Source organism: Eptesicus fuscus, chromosome 9, assembly GCF_027574615.1.
Source record: "Eptesicus fuscus isolate TK198812 chromosome 9, DD_ASM_mEF_20220401, whole genome shotgun sequence".
Classification (NCBI taxonomy): domain Eukaryota; kingdom Metazoa; phylum Chordata; class Mammalia; order Chiroptera; family Vespertilionidae; genus Eptesicus; species Eptesicus fuscus.
This window is the reverse complement of record NC_072481.1, coordinates 99,428,739-99,450,699: the sequence shown is the minus strand read 5'-3', so window position 1 is coordinate 99,450,699 and position 21,961 is coordinate 99,428,739. Positions and strand designations below refer to the sequence as shown.

General features: G+C 52.6%; 1 protein-coding gene across 1 annotated transcript in view; it reads right to left on the bottom strand.

The window, feature by feature from the left end:
• EDAR (ectodysplasin A receptor) overlaps positions 1–21,759 on the bottom strand; it is a 32,303-nt gene extending 10,544 nt beyond the window's left edge. The window contains exons 1-8 of the mRNA XM_054721168.1: positions 21,709–21,759; positions 20,826–20,948; positions 20,406–20,587; positions 10,104–10,189; positions 3,408–3,494; positions 2,426–2,551; positions 2,247–2,321; positions 1,884–1,956 (exon numbers count right to left, since the gene is read on the bottom strand). Of these exons, the coding sequence (XP_054577143.1) occupies positions 1,884–1,956; positions 2,247–2,321; positions 2,426–2,551; positions 3,408–3,494; positions 10,104–10,189; positions 20,406–20,587; positions 20,826–20,948; positions 21,709–21,759 (803 nt within the window). The remainder of the gene's footprint in view (positions 1–1,883; positions 1,957–2,246; positions 2,322–2,425; positions 2,552–3,407; positions 3,495–10,103; positions 10,190–20,405; positions 20,588–20,825; positions 20,949–21,708) is intronic.
• Between the last annotated feature and the right edge of the window lie 202 nt (positions 21,760–21,961).

Below are 21,961 nucleotides of genomic sequence, written 5' to 3'. Positions count from 1 at the left end.
CAGACCATGAGTGGCCTCAGGCCCTTTCCCCAAGACCCGAGAGAAGGCGGAGGGGTTGAAAGCTCAGTGCCTCGTCTTTTAAAAAATTGTTGAGTGTTAATTTTTATTTAACATTTGTGTATGAAACAAGTAGGGTCCCAAAATATTTCCTTAGCTTTAGAGGAAACTTAAGTCATAGAATGTGTCCCGCCCTTTTGAGTGTTCTACCTCCCCCCCCCGCCCCCCAGCCCTCTCCTCTTAGGAATGAGAACAGGCTGGAAGGAAGATGGAGAGTGGCTGACACCACATGGGATTAGACAGAGGAAGGCTGGAGGAGCGACTTGCCTGCAAGAGGCACACTGCCAGCCCAGTCCCCGCCACACAGCTGCCAGCCTGGGGTCCCTGCTGGTGACAGCAGCTTGGACCTGGCATACCTTTGCCAGATGTGCACAAAGTTGCTCAGACCAAACATTTGTGAGGTTTTGAAAAATGACCATTGGCAACAGAGGCGCTTATCAGAAATAACCATTTCCTACAGGCCTGCCAAGTTGAGCCCACGCAATTGCTTTTCTTTCCCAGTGTGCAAAGGTTTTATGATCTAAGTTTGCTTCCTACCCTTGTGTCAGGATGTTGGGTTTTCTAAATGAGATAACACGTTGGGTAGTGCTTTATAAACGGCAAAGCTCCATGCACACATCTTGATTCATTATCCTTCCTAAAAAGCAGGGCTCTGCCAGGTTCAAGTCCCCTGGAAAGCTCCCTCGCCAGGGGTCAGGGAAGCGGACAGAGCCCCTGCCCCTCCTCAGCCCGCTTGGTGACTCCGCACGGCCTCTGCCCGCACCTGCCACACGGGTGTTTGTGTGGATGGGCCTGGGACAGCCCTGGGTGGACTATTACCGTGGGATGGATTTTTGGAATCTAAGCAGGACTAAGTCCAAATGACCTGGCCAGGTGACTCAGATGGCTGGAGTGTCATCCCATACGTGGAAAAGTCATGGGTTCGGTTCCCAGTCAGGGCACGTACCTGGTTGCAGGTTCAATCCCTGGTCAGGGTGCATGTTGGAGGCAACTGATCAATGTTTCTCTCTCTCTACTCAATGGGAATTTGTCCTTGGGTGAGGATTTAAAAAAAAAGTTCACTTCCCTTCACCCTCGATGTTAAAGCTGGGGCTGATTCCACATCCCAATGTGTGTGTGGTAAATCTGGTAAAGACTTCATGCGTCCAATCTCTTCCTTAAGGGGCCTTATTTCACTAAGTGTTAGCGCCTGTGGAACACACACTGCAGCCAGATGGCCTGGACTTGGCCCCCTGCCCTGCCACTCCCTAGGTGTGTGACTGTAGGCCCACGACAGCTTCCTACAGTGCACAATGTTAGCACCTTGCTCACAGGGCTTATGAAGGTAGCACATGCACCCTGGCGGTAACCAGCACCAGGTTTTGGTAGCCGTCTCCATCACCACTGCTGCAGTATCGTGGGGACATCGTCCTGGTGTCAGCACTGTGCTGTCAGCGTGCGCACGGCCAGCAGCAGTCACATTAACCAGGCTGCTGGAGAGGAAGGGGCACGCAGCAGCTGTGGGTCTGCACGAGGCAGGTGCATGTTGCAGAGAGAGGCGTGGGGCATCTGGCCCTGGAGGATGGCAGGTGTTCACCACCGGCCCCTAATACCACCTGGCCCTGCTGCAGCCCCACAGTGAGGCCGAGGCCCTGGGCTGACTAGGACTGCCTTGCTGGCTGGCCGCGGGCTGCTCTCTCTGGAGCTGTCCCCAGCACAACCTCCAGCCAGCTGCCGGGTTTCTCAGAGCACTTCTCACCCGGCGTGGCCAGCTGCCCTTCCTACTCAGGACCCCCAAGGACTCCTCACTTCAGCCTGGAACTGGGGGCTGCTTTGGTTCGACATACCTCTTGGCAGTCTTTGCTGGAGCTGCTGTCAGTTTCTCAAATTCGTCCTTTTCAGAGAAAATCACCACACTGTCTGTGGGTAAATAGAAAGATTGGGGGAGGGAGGAGTTAGTGTCGGCTCCAGCTCTGAGCTTGTCCTTCCGCTGCTCACTCCCTCTTTAGCAGACCTACTTGGTGACTAAATCACAATGCCCTGAGGATTAAGCACCACGTGGCTGCACTGACACCCCTTCCTAGGACCCCTGTGCTAAGTGGCACAAGAGCATAGCCAGTTAGAAGGCCAGGCTGCCGGGGTAGTGGCAAGAGGGTCAGACAATCTCCACCCTGAAGACAGACACCCATGCTTGTGGGGGCTCTGCAGACCTTGGGCCTCTTTCTTCTCTCCTTCCTGGCTCACTTGGGCTTCCACACTCTTCACTGAGTGGCTGCTGCAGCAGGCTAGTCAGAGAAAGAGAAGGGTGTGAGCAGCTGGGCTCGACTGGTAAGGTGATGGAGCTGTTCAAGGGAGAGGGGCTAAGAGGCAGGCATTGGGGAACAGTCACCTGGGGAAGAAGGCTTCGTCTTCATGATGTAGAACATGATGATGAGGACAATGGCGATGGCCATGATAAAGATGGTGGACATGGCAATGATCAGAGCCGCAGCCAGGTGTCCTTGGCCTGAGAGCTCTGCTGAAGTTGAGGAGAGAAGGCAATGCCTCAGGACTCAAGCGTCCCTACAGGAACCCATCCACCAGGCAGGGCCCTTTCTCCTTAAGACCACGCCCCTTTGAACAATGGCCCTGCTACCGGGACACTTCCTGGGGACCTTCAGAATCCGAAATGCTTGCTTAGTCTGAGAAGCCAACCCCACAAGTTTCTCTGGCCATCCCGCAGTGCCATGGCTTGTACTTGTTCAGTTGTTCCTGGGGGTGCTTGCCCTTGGTTCGACTGCTCTGGGGAGCCGCCATGTGTGCCGAGTGCACTGTGGGAATCTGAAGGCAGCCCTGCCTCACTGAGGACCGGGCCATAAATATGCTTAAACCACAGATGGCATTGTGACAGTACAAGAGGGGATGAGGAGCCAGTGTGAGGTCTTGCTCTGAGAGAAACTGTTGACCTTGGGGTCCTCCCCCATCCTTCCACCCCAAAGGGACTGGGGAGTGACATGTAGTTACTGGAAACAGATATTCAAGTGTTGAGATCAGCAGGTTCAGATGAAAGCCTGCAACAGAATTGCTGTTGACATCAGGGCCACCGCAGCCCAGGAAGCTGGCTCCTCTCCACCCTCGCCACACTCATCCTGAGCAGCATTGCCAACCCCCATGGAGTGAGCCGCTCCCCTCTTCCCAGAGATATTTCTAATTTCTAGCAGCTGGGGGCGGTGAGTGTGATTAAATCACAGGAGGAAGGTGATCTGAAGTGGAGAGGAGCTTCGTGGTCATTTCTAATAATTATTTCCTCTCTTCCTCTCCAGCCACCCACTCCCCCCACTTACGTCCAGGTGGTTAGCTCCAGAAGACCAGTACCTGGGCACACTGCCTACCTTTATGGGCGCGATGGAAAGGAGAGAGGGTGCTGCTGCCCACGGTGCTGGGGAAGTGGGCAGACACCCCCACGGTGGCTCCCGCACCTGCAAGGAGAACAGTCGCTGTGGGCTCCCCAGAGGGACCTGCAGAAGCCCCACCGCCAGCACGGAAACACCAGGTGCGGCCACAGAGCTACTGGCTCACAGGCCCAGGTTATAAAGGGCTGGAGAGGCCCACCCAACACCTGCTGTCCAAGTTATCCAAGTAATACTTGCTTATTATAAAAATCTAGAAAAAAATCAAAACGCAAGAAAGAAGTAAAAGAATCACCTACAGCCTCTGTCTAAAGTTGACATTTTGGTGTATTTTTCTTCAGTATTTTTTGCATAATACATTTTTAAATAGTTGTGACCAAACTGTTAAAGAGTAGGCATGAGCTTGGTCTTCTCTCAAAACTGTGATTTGTAAAACTCCCGTTCTATGTAAAAAAGTGGCACTTAGCAGGAGTAATATGAAGCTGATTTTGTGATCAGACAAATCACTAAGTTGTTTAGTTAAAACAAACAAACAAAAATGTTCTACCACAGAAAAGATGACATCCTGATAGTCAACCTTCCTTTAGGCCAGACTTGAGTTTTGCAGCTAATAAAAATGATCATGTTTCAAATAAGTGTCCTCCTGCCTTGCTTTGTCGCTGACAGTTCTGAAGGCGCTGGAGAGTGTGGGTTTGCTTGTCCGAGTGAGGCCAAGTGAGTGTCCTCCCTAAAATCAATGCATGTTGGCCCTCTTAGCGGCCCAGCCAGGACGAACAGCACCGATGCCTGGACCCTGGTCAGCTAGGCTCCGTGAGAAACAGGGGTGTTTTCTTTAACAGAAGCTTCTTAGGAGAAGCACAGCCACCTGCTCGGTGAGTGGTATCTCTAAAGCCACCTGCACACATAGCCTGGGACACCCAGGTGACAGTGACCACAGCCAAGTGGGCAAGAGAAGTCCTGCTGAATTACCCATACATCTGTGTCCAGTCGGAAGAGCAGTCCTAAGGAGAGAGCAGGGTCAGACACTTTTGATCCTCACACCTTTGCGAACAAATAGAAACTCTACGAATAAAAGAGGGTGGCGGTTTGGGAGGGAAGCTGAAGACTGGCTCCGGCTGCAGTTCTGCATTTCTGTTAGGTGTCCAGGGCTCAGGCCAGCCAGTTGCTGGGTTGGACAGGAAGTTAAACTGTCACAGGTATATGAGAAATGCGATTTGCCACCCAAGGGGCAAACAGGTGGGTTTTAAAGGAAGCACTGTGAGGTGTGAAGGCTCACGCCCTCTTCACACCCTGGACAGGGCACACCCTGGACAGGGCTCACCCTGGGGAGGCTTGCAAGGCGAGGGTGTGTGCTCCTGGTGCCATCCTGCAGTCCTTCAGCTCTCACTCAGAGCAGCTTTCCACGTTGTTTAAAACAGCCCTCTTGTTGAGTTAGGCATCCGCTCTCTGGGGATTTGCCACTTCCAGAGCCCAGGGACTTCACTTATTGGGAGCTCCTGGCCTCTGGCTCTTTGTCTGGTCTCTGTCACCTGCAGTGTTGCCTCAGACGTGGGTGTGGGTGCCACCCAGGTCACCAGCACAACGGAGGGGCCAGAGTTTTTTCCTCTCAGGGCATGATGAGCTCTGTGGTTCCACTTCCTTCCGTCTGTGTTCTCAACTGCTGTCATTGGGATGGCTTCTTAGTTCTTCCACCAAGAGAGCGAGGGGTGCTGAGAGGTATCGGGGTACCAAGGCAACAGCCCAGCATGGGCTAACCTCAGAATCAACAGAGACCCAAAGGGTACTTGCTCAGAACAGAGGGGGCTCCTGATGTCCCAGCCCCTACACCAGTGTCCCCAGGGCCTTGCCCTTTCTTCTGTAATTGCTGGTGGGTGATGGGCAGGAAGCTGGGAAGTGGGCCCTGGGACCTGGGAGGCTGGAGGAGGCGTGCTCATGATCCCCGCTGGAAGAGTGGCTCTTCTTCCTTTCTCTCCTCAGCCTCCGGGGCCTGCCCTGCCCTGAGAGCAGCCTCTGCTCTGCTCAGAGCTCACAGAGACATTTCGTTGCCTTTCTGGAGGATAAACAGCTTTCCTGACCCCCAAACTCATGATAAAGCTCATAATTTAGATGCAATTAAATTAATTTAGCCTTCTCACCTGACCTCAGAGTCAGTGGTCCATCGGGGAGGTGCGGTTGGAGGTATGTGCTCCCCGTGGACAAGACCGATCTGGAGGCTGCCTTTCGCCGTCACAGGGTGGTGAGCTGGGTTTCAGGTGTTAGCCCCGTTGGCATCGTGCTGGGAGACAGCCTATCACCTTTGGCCCAGTGAAGTGAGAGCAAGCACTATGGGCACAGTTTCAATTGGACATTGAAAACGAAGCTCATCCATCTGTTTGGTAAGGGGCTCAAGGGAGCGTAGGCCCTGTAGTCGGGAAAAGACTCTGGGGTCTGTCTGTGCGTGGCTGTCACCTGTCTCTCCTGTACCTTGATGGCTGAGGCTGGATGACAGAGGTGGGGGTTGGGGACACAACATGCCCAGCCTGTGGCCCAGAGAGGGACAATGAGATCAGTCTAGCAGCATGCTGACTTATGGAATGCCTTTGCACCTGACTGGCAGGGCCGGTCACACGTAAACATCAGCAGACAATGGACGCAGGCTACTGCGAGTCAATAACGCACACCTCGCTGCACCTGCCAGGCCTGCCCTTGGTCGATGTCTCCACCTTGATTTTCTAGACATTTTCCCCCAAAGTGAACTCCATCTGGTATCAACTGAACAGCCTGGGCTGGTGTGTTTTGAGCACATCCAAGGATAACAGGGAGAGTGAGCAGGACTAGAGGTCCCCTCTGGGGGCGGGTGCCCTCGGGCAAGCACACCATCGCCACAGGACCTGCCCAGGTCCTGCTGTGGTCTAATGAGGATTAGCTCAGCACTAATGAAAACATGTGGTGCCTGGGAGGTTTCCCTTTGCTCCAACACATGCTGTGTCTTTCCAGGTCACTTGGCCTCCTTGGAATGGATCATTGATGAAAATGTTTGTCAGTGGTGTTGTTTCTGATAGGTGGTCAACTACTAACTCATCTTATGCTCCATCATGTTTGGAGTCCAGCTTTGAATAAGCAAAGATGCGATATTTTATGATAGGGGTAAGGGAAGGTTGTTGGAAACTGTATCCCACAAAGTAGACAGAAATATCCACACAAGGTCTCTAGGCAAACGAAAGGAAATGGAGCTGAGTGTGAGGCAGCACTGACTGTGGACATTGGTACAGGCAGGTGGGCTCTGCGGGGAGTACACTCACCTCCTCAGGAGGAGTCTGAAATCCTGAGCATATGGCCTAAGGTCAGCGTATCTCTGTTCAATGTGATGACAGGGTTTACTAAGAACCTTTGAGGTTTGTTAATCCACGCTATTTATAAATGTGCTGATGAGTATACCAGTAGAGATGGCTGGCATTCTCTACATATGGCAAACAGCTTGGGTTTTTAGGAATTTGTTTGTTGATTCTTACAGCTGTCATTGAGGGGCCTGAGGCTGTTTCACTGGCTCAGCGCCCCCTACTGGCAGCTGCTGGAACAACGGGCAGAGTCATTAGAACGCGGCTGCTCAAGTGGGGCCCGGGCGCTTGCTGGGAGGGCAGTCTTGGAGCCCATGCAGACCTCTGAGGCAGGACCTGTTTCTTAAACGGCCCCCGGGGATGGTGTGACAGACTGACATGTTCGCTTTCTCGGACTCTACCTCTGGTCCAGCCTGCATTTCTCCCATGGCCTTCAGGCTACCAGCTCCTGCTACAAATGTGCTCATTATTAGAGGAATTCTTCTTGGGGCTACATTTTTTTGGAGAAACAGCCTCTTGCCAGGGGGTGCCTCTCCCCAGGGAGGTGAGGAAATGTGTACAGGGATGGTAACCCGGAACAAATAGATTTCGAGATTTCACACTCTTCCTTGGATCCCTGTTGGTGGCCAGATGCCTTTGGTGATCAATCATCTCTTGTCCCTTCCATTCTCCCTTCTGTTGACATAAAAGATACCTGAATTCTGGGCTCTTGGAAGACGGATTTGAAGAACCATCTGGTTGACTAGGCACCTTCTCAATCAACACAACTTTCCTTACTCCAACTCTGCTGTTTGGAACACTGGCCTTTTGCAGTGTGGGCACAGGACTTTGGGCCGGTAACAAGGGGTGTGCACATTTGAGTTTGAGAAACACTGCTTTGGAAACAGCTAGAATCTGGCATTTGGGGAGGCCAAGGCTTCACATTGGCATCACAGATGGCATCTGGAGGGAAACACAGTTCTCTGGTGGCAGAGTGGACTTGACTCAGGGGTCACAGCCACTGCCAAGTGGTCCTAAAAATGGTGACGAAGACCAGGGAACCACTGCTGGGTGCCAGACCCACCACTCTCACCGATTCCTCCAGCACTCTGTGCGGGAGGGCTTCTTGCTCTCTGTGTCCCAGGCGAACCGACAATGCAGAGAAGGTCAGCTGTATGAGGTGGAGCTGCAGGGACCTGGTTGGTGCTCACCCATGAGACTGAAGCTTTACCCCATGGTAAGTGCCGCGTGCACACTGAAGGAGGGGCTCACACACACCTGACATGTCATCTCCTCCTCCCAACAATCTTCTGAGAAGACGATCCCCAGGTAACAGATGGGGAAACTGAAGTACAAAGTTAGGTAACTGTCCCAAGGGTGGAAACTCGAACGAATCCCAAATCTGATGCCACTCCCTGTCTTCCTCTCGCACCGAGCCACCCCCACGCCATCACTTCACGGTCCTTTCTGAGGCCGTCCTCAGGCCCGGGCAAGGAAAACACTAAAACCCGAAAGCTTTGGCTGCACCAAGTGGGTCTTGCTCTTCGATGTAACTGAAAAATAACTGGAGGGCTTCTTCTCCCATTTCCAGGACAATCAGCGATGGGACTAGGGGTGCGGAAGGAAGGTAGTGCTTGTTCATTGTGGTGGAAGCTTCTGGAAGAAAGGCTTGAAGCTTTCCTGATGGGCAAGTCGCAAGCAAGAGAGGTTTCAAAGCTCTTGAATACCTGGGGGCGTCCCTTCCACACGCATGCGGTTTATGTAAGAGCCATGACTTGCACTTGTTATTCAGGAGGAAAAACGGAAACCAGGGAGTTCATGGCTCCCTGGCAGTTACAGTCCCTCAGGCCCAACCAGGCTCTGTCCGAAGCTCACGCGTGCCTGAAGATGATGATGGCCCAAAGGCAGGACCGATGGTGACCAGTGGCAATCCTCTGGCCTCCCTCTTACTACTTGATGGTGCTGGAAACTAGGTTTATCTCCCCCCCCCCCCCGCCCCATTTTAACAATAACTGTGTGGTGCTTTGACACTCCTCCTGAGGGTATTTGGATGGGCCACGACACAGTAACCAGCATTGTAGCTCAGTCCAGCTGCACAACAGCTGGGGAGGTGGGTATCTTTGGCAGATGAGGAAACAGGAATTTAAACTCAGGCCCTGAAGTTCCAGAGCAGGGTCCATAACGCACATCAGGGCTCTCTGTGGGGTCCCGGCAGCCCCTGGGGACCGTGAGCCTGTATTCTCAGCCCCGCCCGAGCATGCTAAAGCGGGGCTGGGTGACTGCAGCCCGGGGCTCCTGGGAGAATCTCAGCCCCGCACTTCACAGAAGCCGTCATCTCTTTAAGGATGGAAGCGCACAGGACAGGGAAGCACCTGGGATGGCGGAGAGCCCCAGGCAGATTCAGGCTGTGCAGTCCAGGGCTCACTCCCGCACAGCCGGCACCCCTGGCCTCCGCCAGCCCTCACACGTGTGCCTCTGTCACACGCTTTCCCGGGGTTCGTGCCAGGTTCTCTTTTACTATGGGGTGTGTAATCCACTACCCATTGACTTGGGCTATCAAGGGCATTAGCTTGCCTGGCAAGGGCCCAGGTACATCACAGCCAAACAAACCAAAGCAGGCTTCTCAGGCGGAGGCAAAGGAGTTCCCAACCACTGACCAAGGCTCAGGAAGGGCAGAGCCGGTGGGACCTGGGCAGCCAGCTGGCACATTGGGGTCCTGACTAGGTTTTACCTAGTTCCTGGGCTGGCTAGAGCTGCTGACGGCAGTGCTGTGAGTTTGGGCCTCATTGCTGACCCTCTGGCCCCATCTTCTGATTCCTGAGCATGAGCCCTGTGCAGGGGAAGTGGAGACCTCGAGGTGGAGAGAGTAACTTTCATGTCCACACTTGAGAGCCTGACCCATGCAGGGCTGCATTCACCATGTCACCCCACATGGCCCATCTGGCTGCATCTCCCCATTTCTCAGATGGGAAAGCAGAGGTTACGCATGAGAACTAACAATTGTCTAGAGCTTTGTAGTACTTCGCAAAATACCTTGGCATCTGTGGTCTCATTGTTTTATCCAAGAATTGCATGACATGGATAATTCAGATTTTAGCACCCCCAAATTACAGATGAAAAAACTGAGGCTCATAGAGGTTATGAGATTTATTCAAGGTCACTTGTCCAAGGTTACTAACCTGAGCCTCTGACTCATGGTACAGCAAACCTTTTTCATGGAATTGCTTTCCGATTGGTTAGACCATGGGAACATTTTTGTTTATGCCTTTACTGTACTTAACTTGTTTAGGTGCCAGGACTGGCCTCTGTCTAACACACCATGTAATACAAGACATCGATATTGAACCAGTACCGTTCTTATGGAAGTACAAAGTGCACTCACATTCCTTGGTGTTGGGGGGCGCCAGGAGGCAGGAATAGCAGACCATGCCGTAGATGTTCCTGGGTCTGTTTTCCAATATGTAGTAGCTACAGGGAGGGCAAACAAGACAAAGTAGCCAGGTGAGCTGGGCACTACCACAAGCAAATGCTGACCACGTGGCATACCCACGACCAGAGCATGATCCAAATCAGGCCCGAGACAGATGCCTGGGAAGCAGGAGCCCTGCTGAGGCAGCAGCCCATTTTGATAACCGAGTTTCCTTGGAGGTTTTCAACTTGTCTTAAAACGAATTTCCCCCCAATACTGGGCCAGTTTGGGTCTTATAAAAATCTCCTCCCCTTTTTGGTTCCTTTCACCGATGAGTTTGTTAGTGTGCACATGTCATCACCATCTTCATCAACATCCTCCACCTAAACATCTGTGTGCCCAACGTGTGCATGCCCGCCAGCACGTGTATGCACTGCCACCACGGGTATGCACTGCCACCACGTGTATGCACTGCCACGTGTATGCCCGCCAGCACGTGTATGCACTGCCACCACGTGTATGCACTGCCAGCACATGTATGCCCGCCACCACGTGTATGCACTGCCACCACGTGTATGCACTGCCACCATGGGTATGCACTGCCACCACGTGTATGCACCGCCAGCACGTGTATGCACTGCCAGCACGTGTATGCACTGCCACCACGGGTATGCACTGCCACCACGGGTATGCACTGCCACCACGTGTATGCACTGCCACCACGTGTATGCACTGCCACCACGTGTATGCACTGCCACCACGTGTATGCACTGCCAGCACATAAAGTGTATGCACCGCCAGCACGTGTATGCACCGCCACCACGTGTATGCACCGCCACCACGTGTATGCCTGCCACCACGTGTATGCACTGCCACCACGGGTATGCACTGCCACCACGTGTATGCACTGCCACGTGTATGCCCGCCACCACGTGTATGCACTGCCACCACGTGTATGCCCGCCACCACGTGTATGCCTGCCACCACGTGTATGCACTGCCACCACGTGTATGCACTGCCAGCACATGTATGCCCGCCACCACGTGTATGCACTGCCACCACGTGTATGCACTGCCACCACGTGTATGCACTGCCACCACGTGTATGCACTGCCACCACGTGTATGCACTGCCACCACGTGTATGCACTGCCACCATGTGTATGCACTGCCAGCACATAAAGTGTATGCACCGCCAGCACGTGTATGCACTGCCACCACGTGTATGCACCGCCACCACGTGTATGCACTGCCACCACGGGTATGCACTGCCACCACGGGTATGCACTGCCACCACGTGTATGCACTGCCAGCACATAAAGTGTATGCACCGCCAGCACGTGTATGCACTGCCACCACGTGAATGCCCACCACCACGGGTATGCACTGCCACCACGTGTATGCACTGCCAACACATAAAGTGTATGCACCTCCAGCACGTGTATGCACCGCCACCACATGTATGCACTGCCACCACGTGTATGCCCGCCACCACGTGTATGCACTGCCACCACGTGTATGCCTGCCACCACGTGTATGCCTGCCACCACGTGTATGCCTGCCACCACGTGTATGCACCGCCAGCACGTGTATGCCTGCCACCACGTGTATGCCTGCCACCACATGTATGCCTGCCACCACGTGTATGCACTGCCACCACATGTATGCAATGCCAGCACGTGTATGCCTGCCACCACGTGTATGCACCGCCAGCACGTGTATGCACTGCCAGCACATAAAGTGTATGCTCTGGTTAGCGCTTTGGGTGTCTTGCCAACCAGAGATTCAGGCACCTTTGGAGGGGGAGCGCTCCTTCAGTGAATGCCCGTAGATGTGACACTGGGACCTCTCGGGAACACTTGCTGACCACCAGTGAGCGGCACTGGCTGGCAACATGGCTGTAGCAATGTCCAGTGAGGTCAGCACAGAGGGCTTTAGAGATAGCCTGAAGTACAGCCAGGTCATAACTTCCTCCTCAGGAAGCACTTGTCCGAAGACACCCATATAAATTCATGCTGGGGTTGTGACATTTAAAGAAAAAGACAAAGCCTTCACAGTGATGTCTTTCGAGCTTCCTGATGTCAATACACCAGCCCCATGACCATGCTGGCTGTAAGAACACCCTGCCCAGAGCCTGCCACCAGGGGCTGCCGTTCTCTGCAGGCCACACCTCCTGGGCCTCCACCTCCTGGCCTCCCCTCCCAGCCTCACAACTCAGCCTCCTTTCCACCTGCAGGCAGGCTTTGGCACTTCTCTTGATGTATGCTTGTTTTCCATAAATATACACTCAGCGATGATCATGGAGCCAGCTATTGCATTGTGAGAAACCAATACAGTGAACTGGTGCCCGTGTTCTCCCTTACTACAATTTCAAAAAATGGAAAACCGCTCTCCGCTGTTGAACACTTCCATGGTTGTTTTAAAATCTTTCATTAGCCATGCACACCTAGGCCCCGCTGATGGCAGTGGTAAGTGGTAGCATGGAGCATGACTTCGGGGCGGGGCGGGGTGGGGGGGAGTCTTCGGACTCTAGCGGCTAGGAGCTGAACCATTATCAGTAACATTATGATCATAATTACCTGCCCTTAGAGCGTTTTATCCCCAGATTCCTGTGTATCTAAAAACATTAATTATCCAATTTCAAACATCCATCAGAGAAGCCAGCACAGCCAGGTTCACAATTAAATCTCTGGAAAAAGCCTCTCTCAAATGCACACCTTGTCCCCTCCAGAAGCCATCTGTGCTGGGGAAGCAGGAAGCCACGGAGGCCTCCAGCGCATGGGCTCCAGGAGGGGCGTGTCTGCACCAGGAGGGGCGTGTCTGCACCAGGAGGGGCGTGTCTGCACCAGGAGGGGCGTGGCCTAACCAGGGCAACGGTCTCTGGGCTTCAGGTCGGACAGGCCAGTCCTCCTGCAGCTTTTTGACATACAGACCCAGAGTTGCCGCTGCGACCTGAGAAGGAATCTATCTGCCAAGAAGGCCTCCTCATGGTTAACTGGGTCCAAATTCATAACAAGAGTCTGGCAGCCATTGCCGACAAAGGCCTCTCACATAGGCTGCCTTTCAGGGAAAAGCTGCAGACTGAACCTTCAGCCTCCTCCGGGTGCTCCTGCCTGTTGAGGCCATCCTGATGAAGGAGTTTCTGGTATTGTATTTCAACCAGTGGGCTGAGACCTGCCCTGTCCATTTAAAATTACAGAGCTATAACCTTATTTGCATCTTTAATGGTTAAAATGCCTTTACTGTACTTAACTTGCTTAGGTGCCAGGACTGGCCTCTGTCTAACACACCATGTAATACAAGACATCAATATTGAACCAGTACCATTCTTATGGAAGGACAAAGTGCACTCACATTCCTTGGTGTTGGGGGGCGCCAGGAGGCAGGAATAGCAGACCATGCGTAGATGTTCTAACCAATCAGAGCTGCTCCATAACAACCAATCAGAATACATGAAGCTGACCAATTAGCACAGTGCTATTTGGACCAGACTGTGCAAATTTGGATTCCTCATTTGCATGAAAATGGACCAATCAGGGACAATGACGGGGACTTTATGAGAACTGGCCTCCCCTTTATCTCAGTGGAGCACAAATTTGGTTTTCACCAGGGGCTGCTTCTCTGGGCTTTGCAAACTGTTGACCTGAATAAAGTTTCTCCTTTTACCACACCCTCGATTGGGAGCTACTGTTGGCATTAGATTGGTGGCAGGGAACTAATCTACTGTTAGCTGCTCCTCCTTTCACCTCCACCTCTAGTGCATTCTTCTCCCCCAGATTGTGAATGCCTCTCTTCCTGACCTGGGAGTCCCTCAGGGCCAGCCTTCTTCATGCCTGCATTCCTTGTACCTTGCGCTAGGTGATGAGGAGGGAAGGTGTTAGGCAAGTATTGATTGGAAGAGAAGTGAATGAGACCAAGTTTTTCCTATAGAATTTCAAAGTGCTAAGACTGACAGAAGTCCAAGGGCTTTTTGTACACCTTTCCTCATTTCCAAAAGCAGAACCACAGCTAAGCCCATCCTGGTTAATAGCCTGGTGCTGAGCTCCATTTTGGATGAAGATTCACAGCCACGTGGGTGAGTGTAGGACATTTGGTCTTAGAACTGGGCACCCAGTGGGTCCCAGGGGACACCATGCTCTGTGCACACTAGGGGCACCTCCACCTGGGATCAGTCAGCTGCCTTTGCTGGGCACACAGGCCCCTCCTTGGCAGGCCGCCGGCTCCCATCCTGAGTGGTCCTCTCTCGGACTCCCAGATGGCTGCCACTGCGCCTCCTGTCCTGGCTGCGTGTCTGCACCAAGCTGTGTAATGTATTCAACAGCGTAGTTGAAGAAACAATATGGAAGGGCTATAATTTTTAAAAAAATGTTGGCTCCAGGAGGTTGTTATAAAATCATGAGTGTTAAATATGTCACACATTTCCTAGCATATATTGCACAGAACATTTTTAAATGTTGGGTTTTTCTCTTTAAGACTAACCTCAACCCCTTGTGTTTAGTTTACCCCCACACCCCTCACTCCCAGCCAGAGAGGAGCGGAGACTCACTGGTTAGCTTCTGTGAACTTGAAGCTGGGTGCTTATTTAGGGAGCTGTGCCCGGCTAGAGTATCAGGCCCCTTTGTCTTTCCGTGAAGGTCTAATTTCCCACTCTTTGATCTCTATTTAGACTTTTCCCTGGATCTTTTTTTTCTTTCTGCTTTTCTTTGAGGGTTGATTAAGGTGGGTAACCTAAGACAAGATTCAGTTTAAATGTGCCTCTAGAATCTTCTGAGTGTGTAGATTTTCTCCAAAGGTTCCCTTTTCTTAGAGCTCCTGAGCTTGTAATGGATGCCACCGAGCTCTTTGATGCTCCCTTCGCCCTCTACAATGTTGGTATGTAGAAGCAACCACCGTGCCCTTTGTCCCTGTTTTCCAAACACCCTAGAATGCCTTCTTGCAGGGAACGGACGCGGTGTGGAAGCCAGCCAGCAGGAGCTTCTCCAATGGGTAACTTGATGCCTGGGGGAGGTTATGGAATTTCACCTCTTCTCTCTTCCTCTTCAGGTTTTATTCCCTGGTCCTCCCACACAGGTCTTTCTCAACAGGAAAGCCCCATGTGCTGCTCATTGTTCAGCCAGTGTCTTGGCCACATTCTGATATACAGCAGAGATGGCGAAGAATGAGATGGTGCTTGCCAAACCACAAAGGGGGAGCAGGCCAGGGCAACCTGTGGTGTCAGGAAGACAAATGGGAGGCAGTCTGCATCCGCAGCCTGGGGACCACGGGGACTTGGGAATGAAAACAACCTTTCATGGAGCTGATGGTGCCAACTTGCCAAAACTCCCTATAATCCTCCTTTGTGACACAGCCTGAGAGCTTCATTTTGTCTCAAAACCTAGGGCATGTAACAGGAGGAGGGAGGCCTTTGGGATCCCACCCTGATAGAGCATTGTGCTTATTAGAGCCAGGATGAGGAGGTTGGGCCTCGAGATAAAGTAGGGGCCCTCTATTTCCGTGGCCTTGGGGTAGGGAGTGATTTATTTGAGGTCCTATCACAGCACAGCCAAAATGGAAGCTGACTGTGTTTTCACTTCCGCGGAGTAAGGAGAGGTGCACTGAGGCGTGTCTGTTGCACAATATCCTTCACACTCAGCCAGCGCTCCCCTCACCTTGTCCCGGTGCCGGAGACAAAGCGTGGAGGGAGCAGGTCACTGTTCTCATGGAGCAGGGAGGGCATCACTCAAGATTTCAGGCTGGGAAGATGCTGGCCTCCCTGCTGATTCCACAGAGGGCCGTCCGGCCTTTGAAGCCTTCCGAAGGCAGGGAGCTCACCACCATTCCCCTGTCAGACTGCTTTCTGGTAAATGTATTGGTACCGAACCAATTGTCTTCATTGCCACAGAGCAGCCTTTCTGGTGACCGAGCCAGCACCTGCCCATGGGACAGGTCATTTACTGCACTGGCCCCGGGCTTGTCCCCGCTACAGGAAGGTCTCTGTGGGTCCCAGTAAGAATGAAACAGACTGGCTGAGTCTCACAGACACTATGGGTCTGAACCACAGAGGGTCAGACAGCAATGCTCCGGGGCCAGGCTCCAGCTTGTATCCATTCCTCTTCCTCCTCTATGGAGCTGCCTTATGGGGAAGCCTATCTGGACCAGTCACTCCCACACCACTAATGGGTAGGTGACTTCCAGATGTGGCCTGAGCTGCTTATTTACCTATGTGTTAGACACGTTGTTGTTCTGCATGTAACAACCACCTCAAATTCCACACATACCTCCTCCATCTTTCCTCCAACTCCCCCCCAAAGTTATTCTTCCTCCTGTAGTCCTCATCTTAGCAGATGGCCTCACTGAACACACAGCTGGCTGACGGACACCTGAGAATCCTCTTCAAATCTCCTTCCCCAAATCCCACGTGCACACGGTCTGCAACTCCTGTCTCTGCTGTCTTCCAACAAGCTCTTGAACTTTCCCTCTCCTTCCAACTTCCAATGCTTTCGCCTCGCCCTGATCCTCACAACTTCCCACCTCATCCCTGTTCCCCAGGCTTCCATCTCTTCTTGCTCAACAGTTTTTATCTTCACTGCTGCCAAGGGGGTCATCCTAAGGTTGATTATGCCCTACACCAGCTTATACGTCTGCATCAGCGTCGAGCTAAAGACGCGAGCCCTCAGCATCATTTTCCAGTCTAGTTTCTCCACACCCACCTGTGTGCCTTCCACTTGGCTCAGGGATGCAGCTCCACATCCTGTCAGACTGCTCACCCTCTGGGCTTTGGCTGAGCACCTGCACTTCTCAACTCTGTTCCACCCATCCCAGCATCATCCTGAGAAATCTTCTAAGACCCCAACTGACCCCAATCACAGAAACGGCCCTTCCTGGACTTCTTGAGCACTGTGTGCCTCCCACACTGTGATCACAGGTTTTCTTGTCGCTCTCCTCCACTGGAAAGAGAGGCACCGCGTCTTTCCTCTTTGTCTCACTAGTACCTACCTGGTGGACTCTTAATGTAAAGGTTTACTAAAATAAATGCTAGGTTGTGAATGTCAGGTCAGATTCTCACACTGACAGGCTCTCAAAATAAGTTGAGGTTTTGCAAAAAGGGTTATTTTCTTTCCAAGGCAAGGGGAGCATGCTTTTCCTTGGCACGTCTATAGTTAATCCATGAAACTCTGCATTTCTTTCATGAATTATGTACCCGCAGCAATTAAAAGCAATCAAGAGAAAAGTCCCGGGAACTATAAGTTACCAGAGACTGATTCTAGCCATCTAAAGCAGGGGTCCTCAAACTTTTTAAACAGGGGGCCAGTTCACTGTCCCTCAGACCGTTGGAGGGCCGGACTATAGTTTAAAAAAAAAAACTATGAACAAATTCCTATGCACACTGCACATATCTTATTTTGAAGTAAAAAAACAAAACGGCAAAAACACCCGCATGTGGCCCGCAGGGCCGTAGTTTGAGGACGCCTGATCTAAAGTCAAGTTCCTTCTGATCTCTCTCCTTCAAGCCCAGTGTCTGCAGGCCCTCCACAGACGTGTGACCCACTGGGTGGGATGGATCGACTGCTTCTTCATCTTCTTCTTTTTTTAAATATATTTTTATTGATTTCAGAGAGGAAGGGAGAGGGAGAGAGCGATAGAAACATCAATGATGAGAGAGAATCATTGATCAGCTGCCTCCTTCACACCCCCTACTGAGGATCGAGCCTGCAACTGGGGTGTGTCCTTGGCCAGAATTGAACCTGGGAGCTTTCAATTCTCAGGCCGACACTCTATCCACTGAGCCAAACCAGCTAGGGCTCGACTACTTCTTCTAACACTTCCCTCTTGTGGAGCCCCCACAACACAATGATCACAGCAACTAAAGTAAAGAAAACCCAGTGAAAGGACTTTTATTTCATCAACAGAGGCCCAGTGCATGAATTTGTGCACCAGTGGGGTCCCTCAGCCTGGCCTGCGGGATTGGGCCAAAACTGGCTCTCCAACATCCCCCGAGGGGTCCTGGATTGCGAGAGGGTGCAGGACCGGCTAAGGGACCCCACTGGTGCACAATCAGGGCTGGGGAGGGATGCGGGAGGTTGGCCAGCTGGAGAGGGACTGCGGGAGGGCTCCAGGGTGTGTCTAGCCCATCTCACTCAGTCCCGATCTGCTGGATCCCAGCAGCAAGTGAACCTACTGGTTGGAGCATCTGCCCCCTGGTGGTTAGTGCACGACATCGCAAGCAGTTGAGCGGCCTTAGCTTATCATTAGCATACTAGTAGCCCATTTGCAGGAAGAATCCTGCAAGCGGCCGCTGCGGCCGTGTGTGCTGCCGCCACCGCCACCGCCGTTTCGGCCGCAGCGCCTGCACCCATGCGCCGCTGCTGCCCACCCTGCTCTGCTCCGCCCTGCTCTGCTCCACCCCACCCCGCCCTGCTCCACCCCACCCCACCCCGATCCTCCCTGCTCCGCCCCACCCCGCTCCACCCTGCCCCGTCCTGCCCCGCCCCGCCCCGCCCGGGGTTTTCCCTCTGGCAGCCACCTTGCTTTCCGCTTTTCCTCCCTCTTCCTTCTACGTTGTCTTCAGTCTTCACTCCTCCCTCTCAGCGTATGCAAATTAACCACCATCTTGGCTGGGGTAATTTGCATACTCGCCCTGAGGGGCCGGTGGGCGTGGCTTTGGCTGGTGGGCGTGGGTTGGGCGTAGCGAAGGTGCAGCCAATTTGCATATTTGTCTATTATTAGGTAGGATTATGCTTTGATTGGTTGAATGGACAACTGGACGACGGGATACTTAGCATATTAGGCTTTTATTATATAGGACTAGAGGCCCGATGCATGAAATTCATGCAAGGGGCTTGGCCCCCTGCTGCTGAGGTGGCCGCCTCTGCCTTGGCTCCCACTGCCATGGCTTCATCTGGAAGGTTGTCCGGAAGGACGTCTGGTCTAATTAGCATATTATGCTTTTATTATTATAGATATTTTCTAAGAGAATAGATTAACATCTTCTTTGGGTATAGCTACCTGTTTTTCTGTGTGTGTGTGTTTTTCCATGAAAAGGTTCTGGAATAAGGTTCTCATGATTTCTTTATTCATTTGAAAAATATGTTTGAATCAACCTCTGTGTCAGGGACATTGACGTGGTTGTCCCTGTGGGGTTTGGATAGGCAGGTCTGTAACTCAGGACGTAGGTCTGAACTCATGACAAAAAACTAGGGAGACTGGAGGTGGGGGGTGGGCAAATCACCAGCAGAGAGATGGTGGTGGAAGCCATGGAAATGGATGTTTCTCAGTAACAAATTTGAATTAGAGTTAATTTCTGCGAGTTTAAAATATCTCCTCATTTAAAAGTGTTATTCACTTTCAGTCTATTCCTAAATTGGTGTGACTTTCTGCCTTTTTTGTACTTCCTTTTTCTTAGACTAATGGCCAGTGTTCTCATTTGAATGTGTTCTTATTTTCTTCCTCCTCTCAATTCAGCACAGTGAGATGACAGGTAAACAAGCAGTTTGTGAAGTACAGTGTACTATTCAGAATGCTGCTGCCTCCATGACCAACACCATGGCCTGCACCCTCGCCAGCTCCATCAGCGCCCCCACCAGCTCCATCACCCTTCAGCCTCACCACTCTTAGTTTCCAGGCAGCCCATGCAAGCATTATGCTGTGTGGCCACCAGAGGGAGGCAGCAGCAACTGCAGAGGCTTGTGTTTACTGGGCATCTAGGCTGCACCTCCCTCCTCTCCAGGAGAACTTGCTAATGTGTCCTGCCCGCGTGAAGGGAGATTTTTATCCTTCTTTCAGGATAACTGCATTTGCACTTTGCTTTTTCTGGGGAAGACTTCTGATACATAACAGAATTGTGGTGGAATTATATGCACATTACACTCAAATATTCCTCTCAGTGACTTTTATCCTTAGTTGTCCCCAGAATACTAAAAGTAACACTCTTGTATGGAATCTTAGTGTTTTTTCCCCAAAGCATCCCACATGTGTTATCTCATTGTAAGTAGTCAGCAGCTCTGTTTGATTTGAGTAGTCGGAAGGTCTGGCTGACGTTGGCTCAAAGCACACAGAGACTGAGCCTGGGCCAGCTGCCTGCTCGGGAAAGGTGGCAGGACTCGCCATGCTAGGTGCCGTGTGTCCTTATTCCCGATATGTGCCCGCCTCTCTGCATGCCGCCCCGCGTAGCACGGGCCGACGGCAGGAGTGATGCTGCACTGCAGCCCGAGGCGCTCGTGTTCTCAGAGGGCCCCCGAGACACGCAGGGGTTTCTGAGAGCGTGTCCTGGGTGCGGTCTGGAGCGCCCGCATGCTTACCCAGGGAGACAAGGCCCACACTCGGCGTCATTCTCCATGTCCCCCGGCATCAGCACCGTGGCCCGGAAGAAGCCCTCGCAGTCTTTGTGGCGCCTGCATATCTGGTAGCCTCCTTTGGAAAACTTCTCTGCTGGGCAGGGAATGCAGCCATAGTCCTCATCTTTGGTGCCATAGCCACAGGACTGGCCAAGGAAGAGGACAGAGGACACAGGTGAGTACAGGGTCACACCTGCCGGGACCAAACCTGCAGTCTTGGGGCACACCACGTGACGGGCACACAGGCCCATCAGGCACAGCGGTGCGCCGGGTGCACTGGGCACGGATGCATTAGGGACCACATGCAGAGCCACACGAAGTATGGTGACAATACCCCGTGAAGGCCCCGGGGCTGTGGTCTGGCAGCCAGGCAGGGGGCCTTACCAGGTACGGCTCCTCCCCCGGCCCACACTGGGGACACTCGTGGCACAACCCTGTGGTCTGGTTGTAGTACTCATTCTCGCCGCAGTTGTTGTATTCTGCGCTGGCTGAGCACATCAGAGACACCTGCCACAAGAAAGGGGTCACTGGGTTTCACGCCTCCTTGAAGACACACAGCTACTCAGTCACTCAGGGTCCGTGCCGAGACAGCCCCAAGGCCGGGTGAGGAAGGGCCCGCTCGGTCCGTTAGTGCTCATTCAGTGCCCCATTTCCAGGAACTTAGCTGATAAACGGGCAGGCCACCCTGCTTCCATAGTCTGGCCTCACTCCTGCCTCCCCCGGCCCCACACCCATCCCACCTTGGAGGCCTGATCCGAACTCTCTCCCCCCATGAAATCTTTCTTCCATTCTTCCCAAAGTCAGGAATGAGGCCGCTCCTGGCCAAGCCTCTAGCACAGCAGGTCTCTCAGTCACATGGTGCCTCTTCCTCCCCTGAGGGCTCCTGGTAGAGGCTTGGATCTTTCTCATTGTATGGCCCACAGATGTGGCTTGTCACATAGGCATGTGTATATCACAAGGTAAATAAGCATTTAAGGACATGTCTATCCATGAAATCCTATAAAGGGAGCCACCAACCAGGGAAGTCTAGTTCAAATCCTGGGCACTGTTCAGTGTGTTGCAGGAGTTACCTTTTTGCATCCTCAGAAGAACTCAGTGAAGAAGATGCTATTGTTGTTCCCATTTTACAGCCATGTAAACTGAGGCTTAAGAGACCAAGGAAGCTGCCCAAGGAAGTGTGGCTGGTGAAGAACACAGCTTGGAAGGGGCTCCCACTGGAATCTCTGCCAAGGCTGTGCAGTGCAGGCAGGTGTCCTGACCCACTTACCACCAGGACAGGGAGCCAGGGCATCTGTCTGTAGTCTCCCACGTGGGTCATGCTCTCCCACAGGTTCACCTGAAAGATATACCTCATCAGCATCAGTGCCTGCAGGGCCTGAGGCTGCTCCAGTTGCCTTCATTGTATCCCACTGGGTCAGAGGGACCTCCCAAAACCAGAGTGAGGAACGGATAGGCCCCAAAGATAAGGCAGATTTAAGCTGAGTGTCAGGCCCTTGGACTGACTCCACCACTGTCCTCCC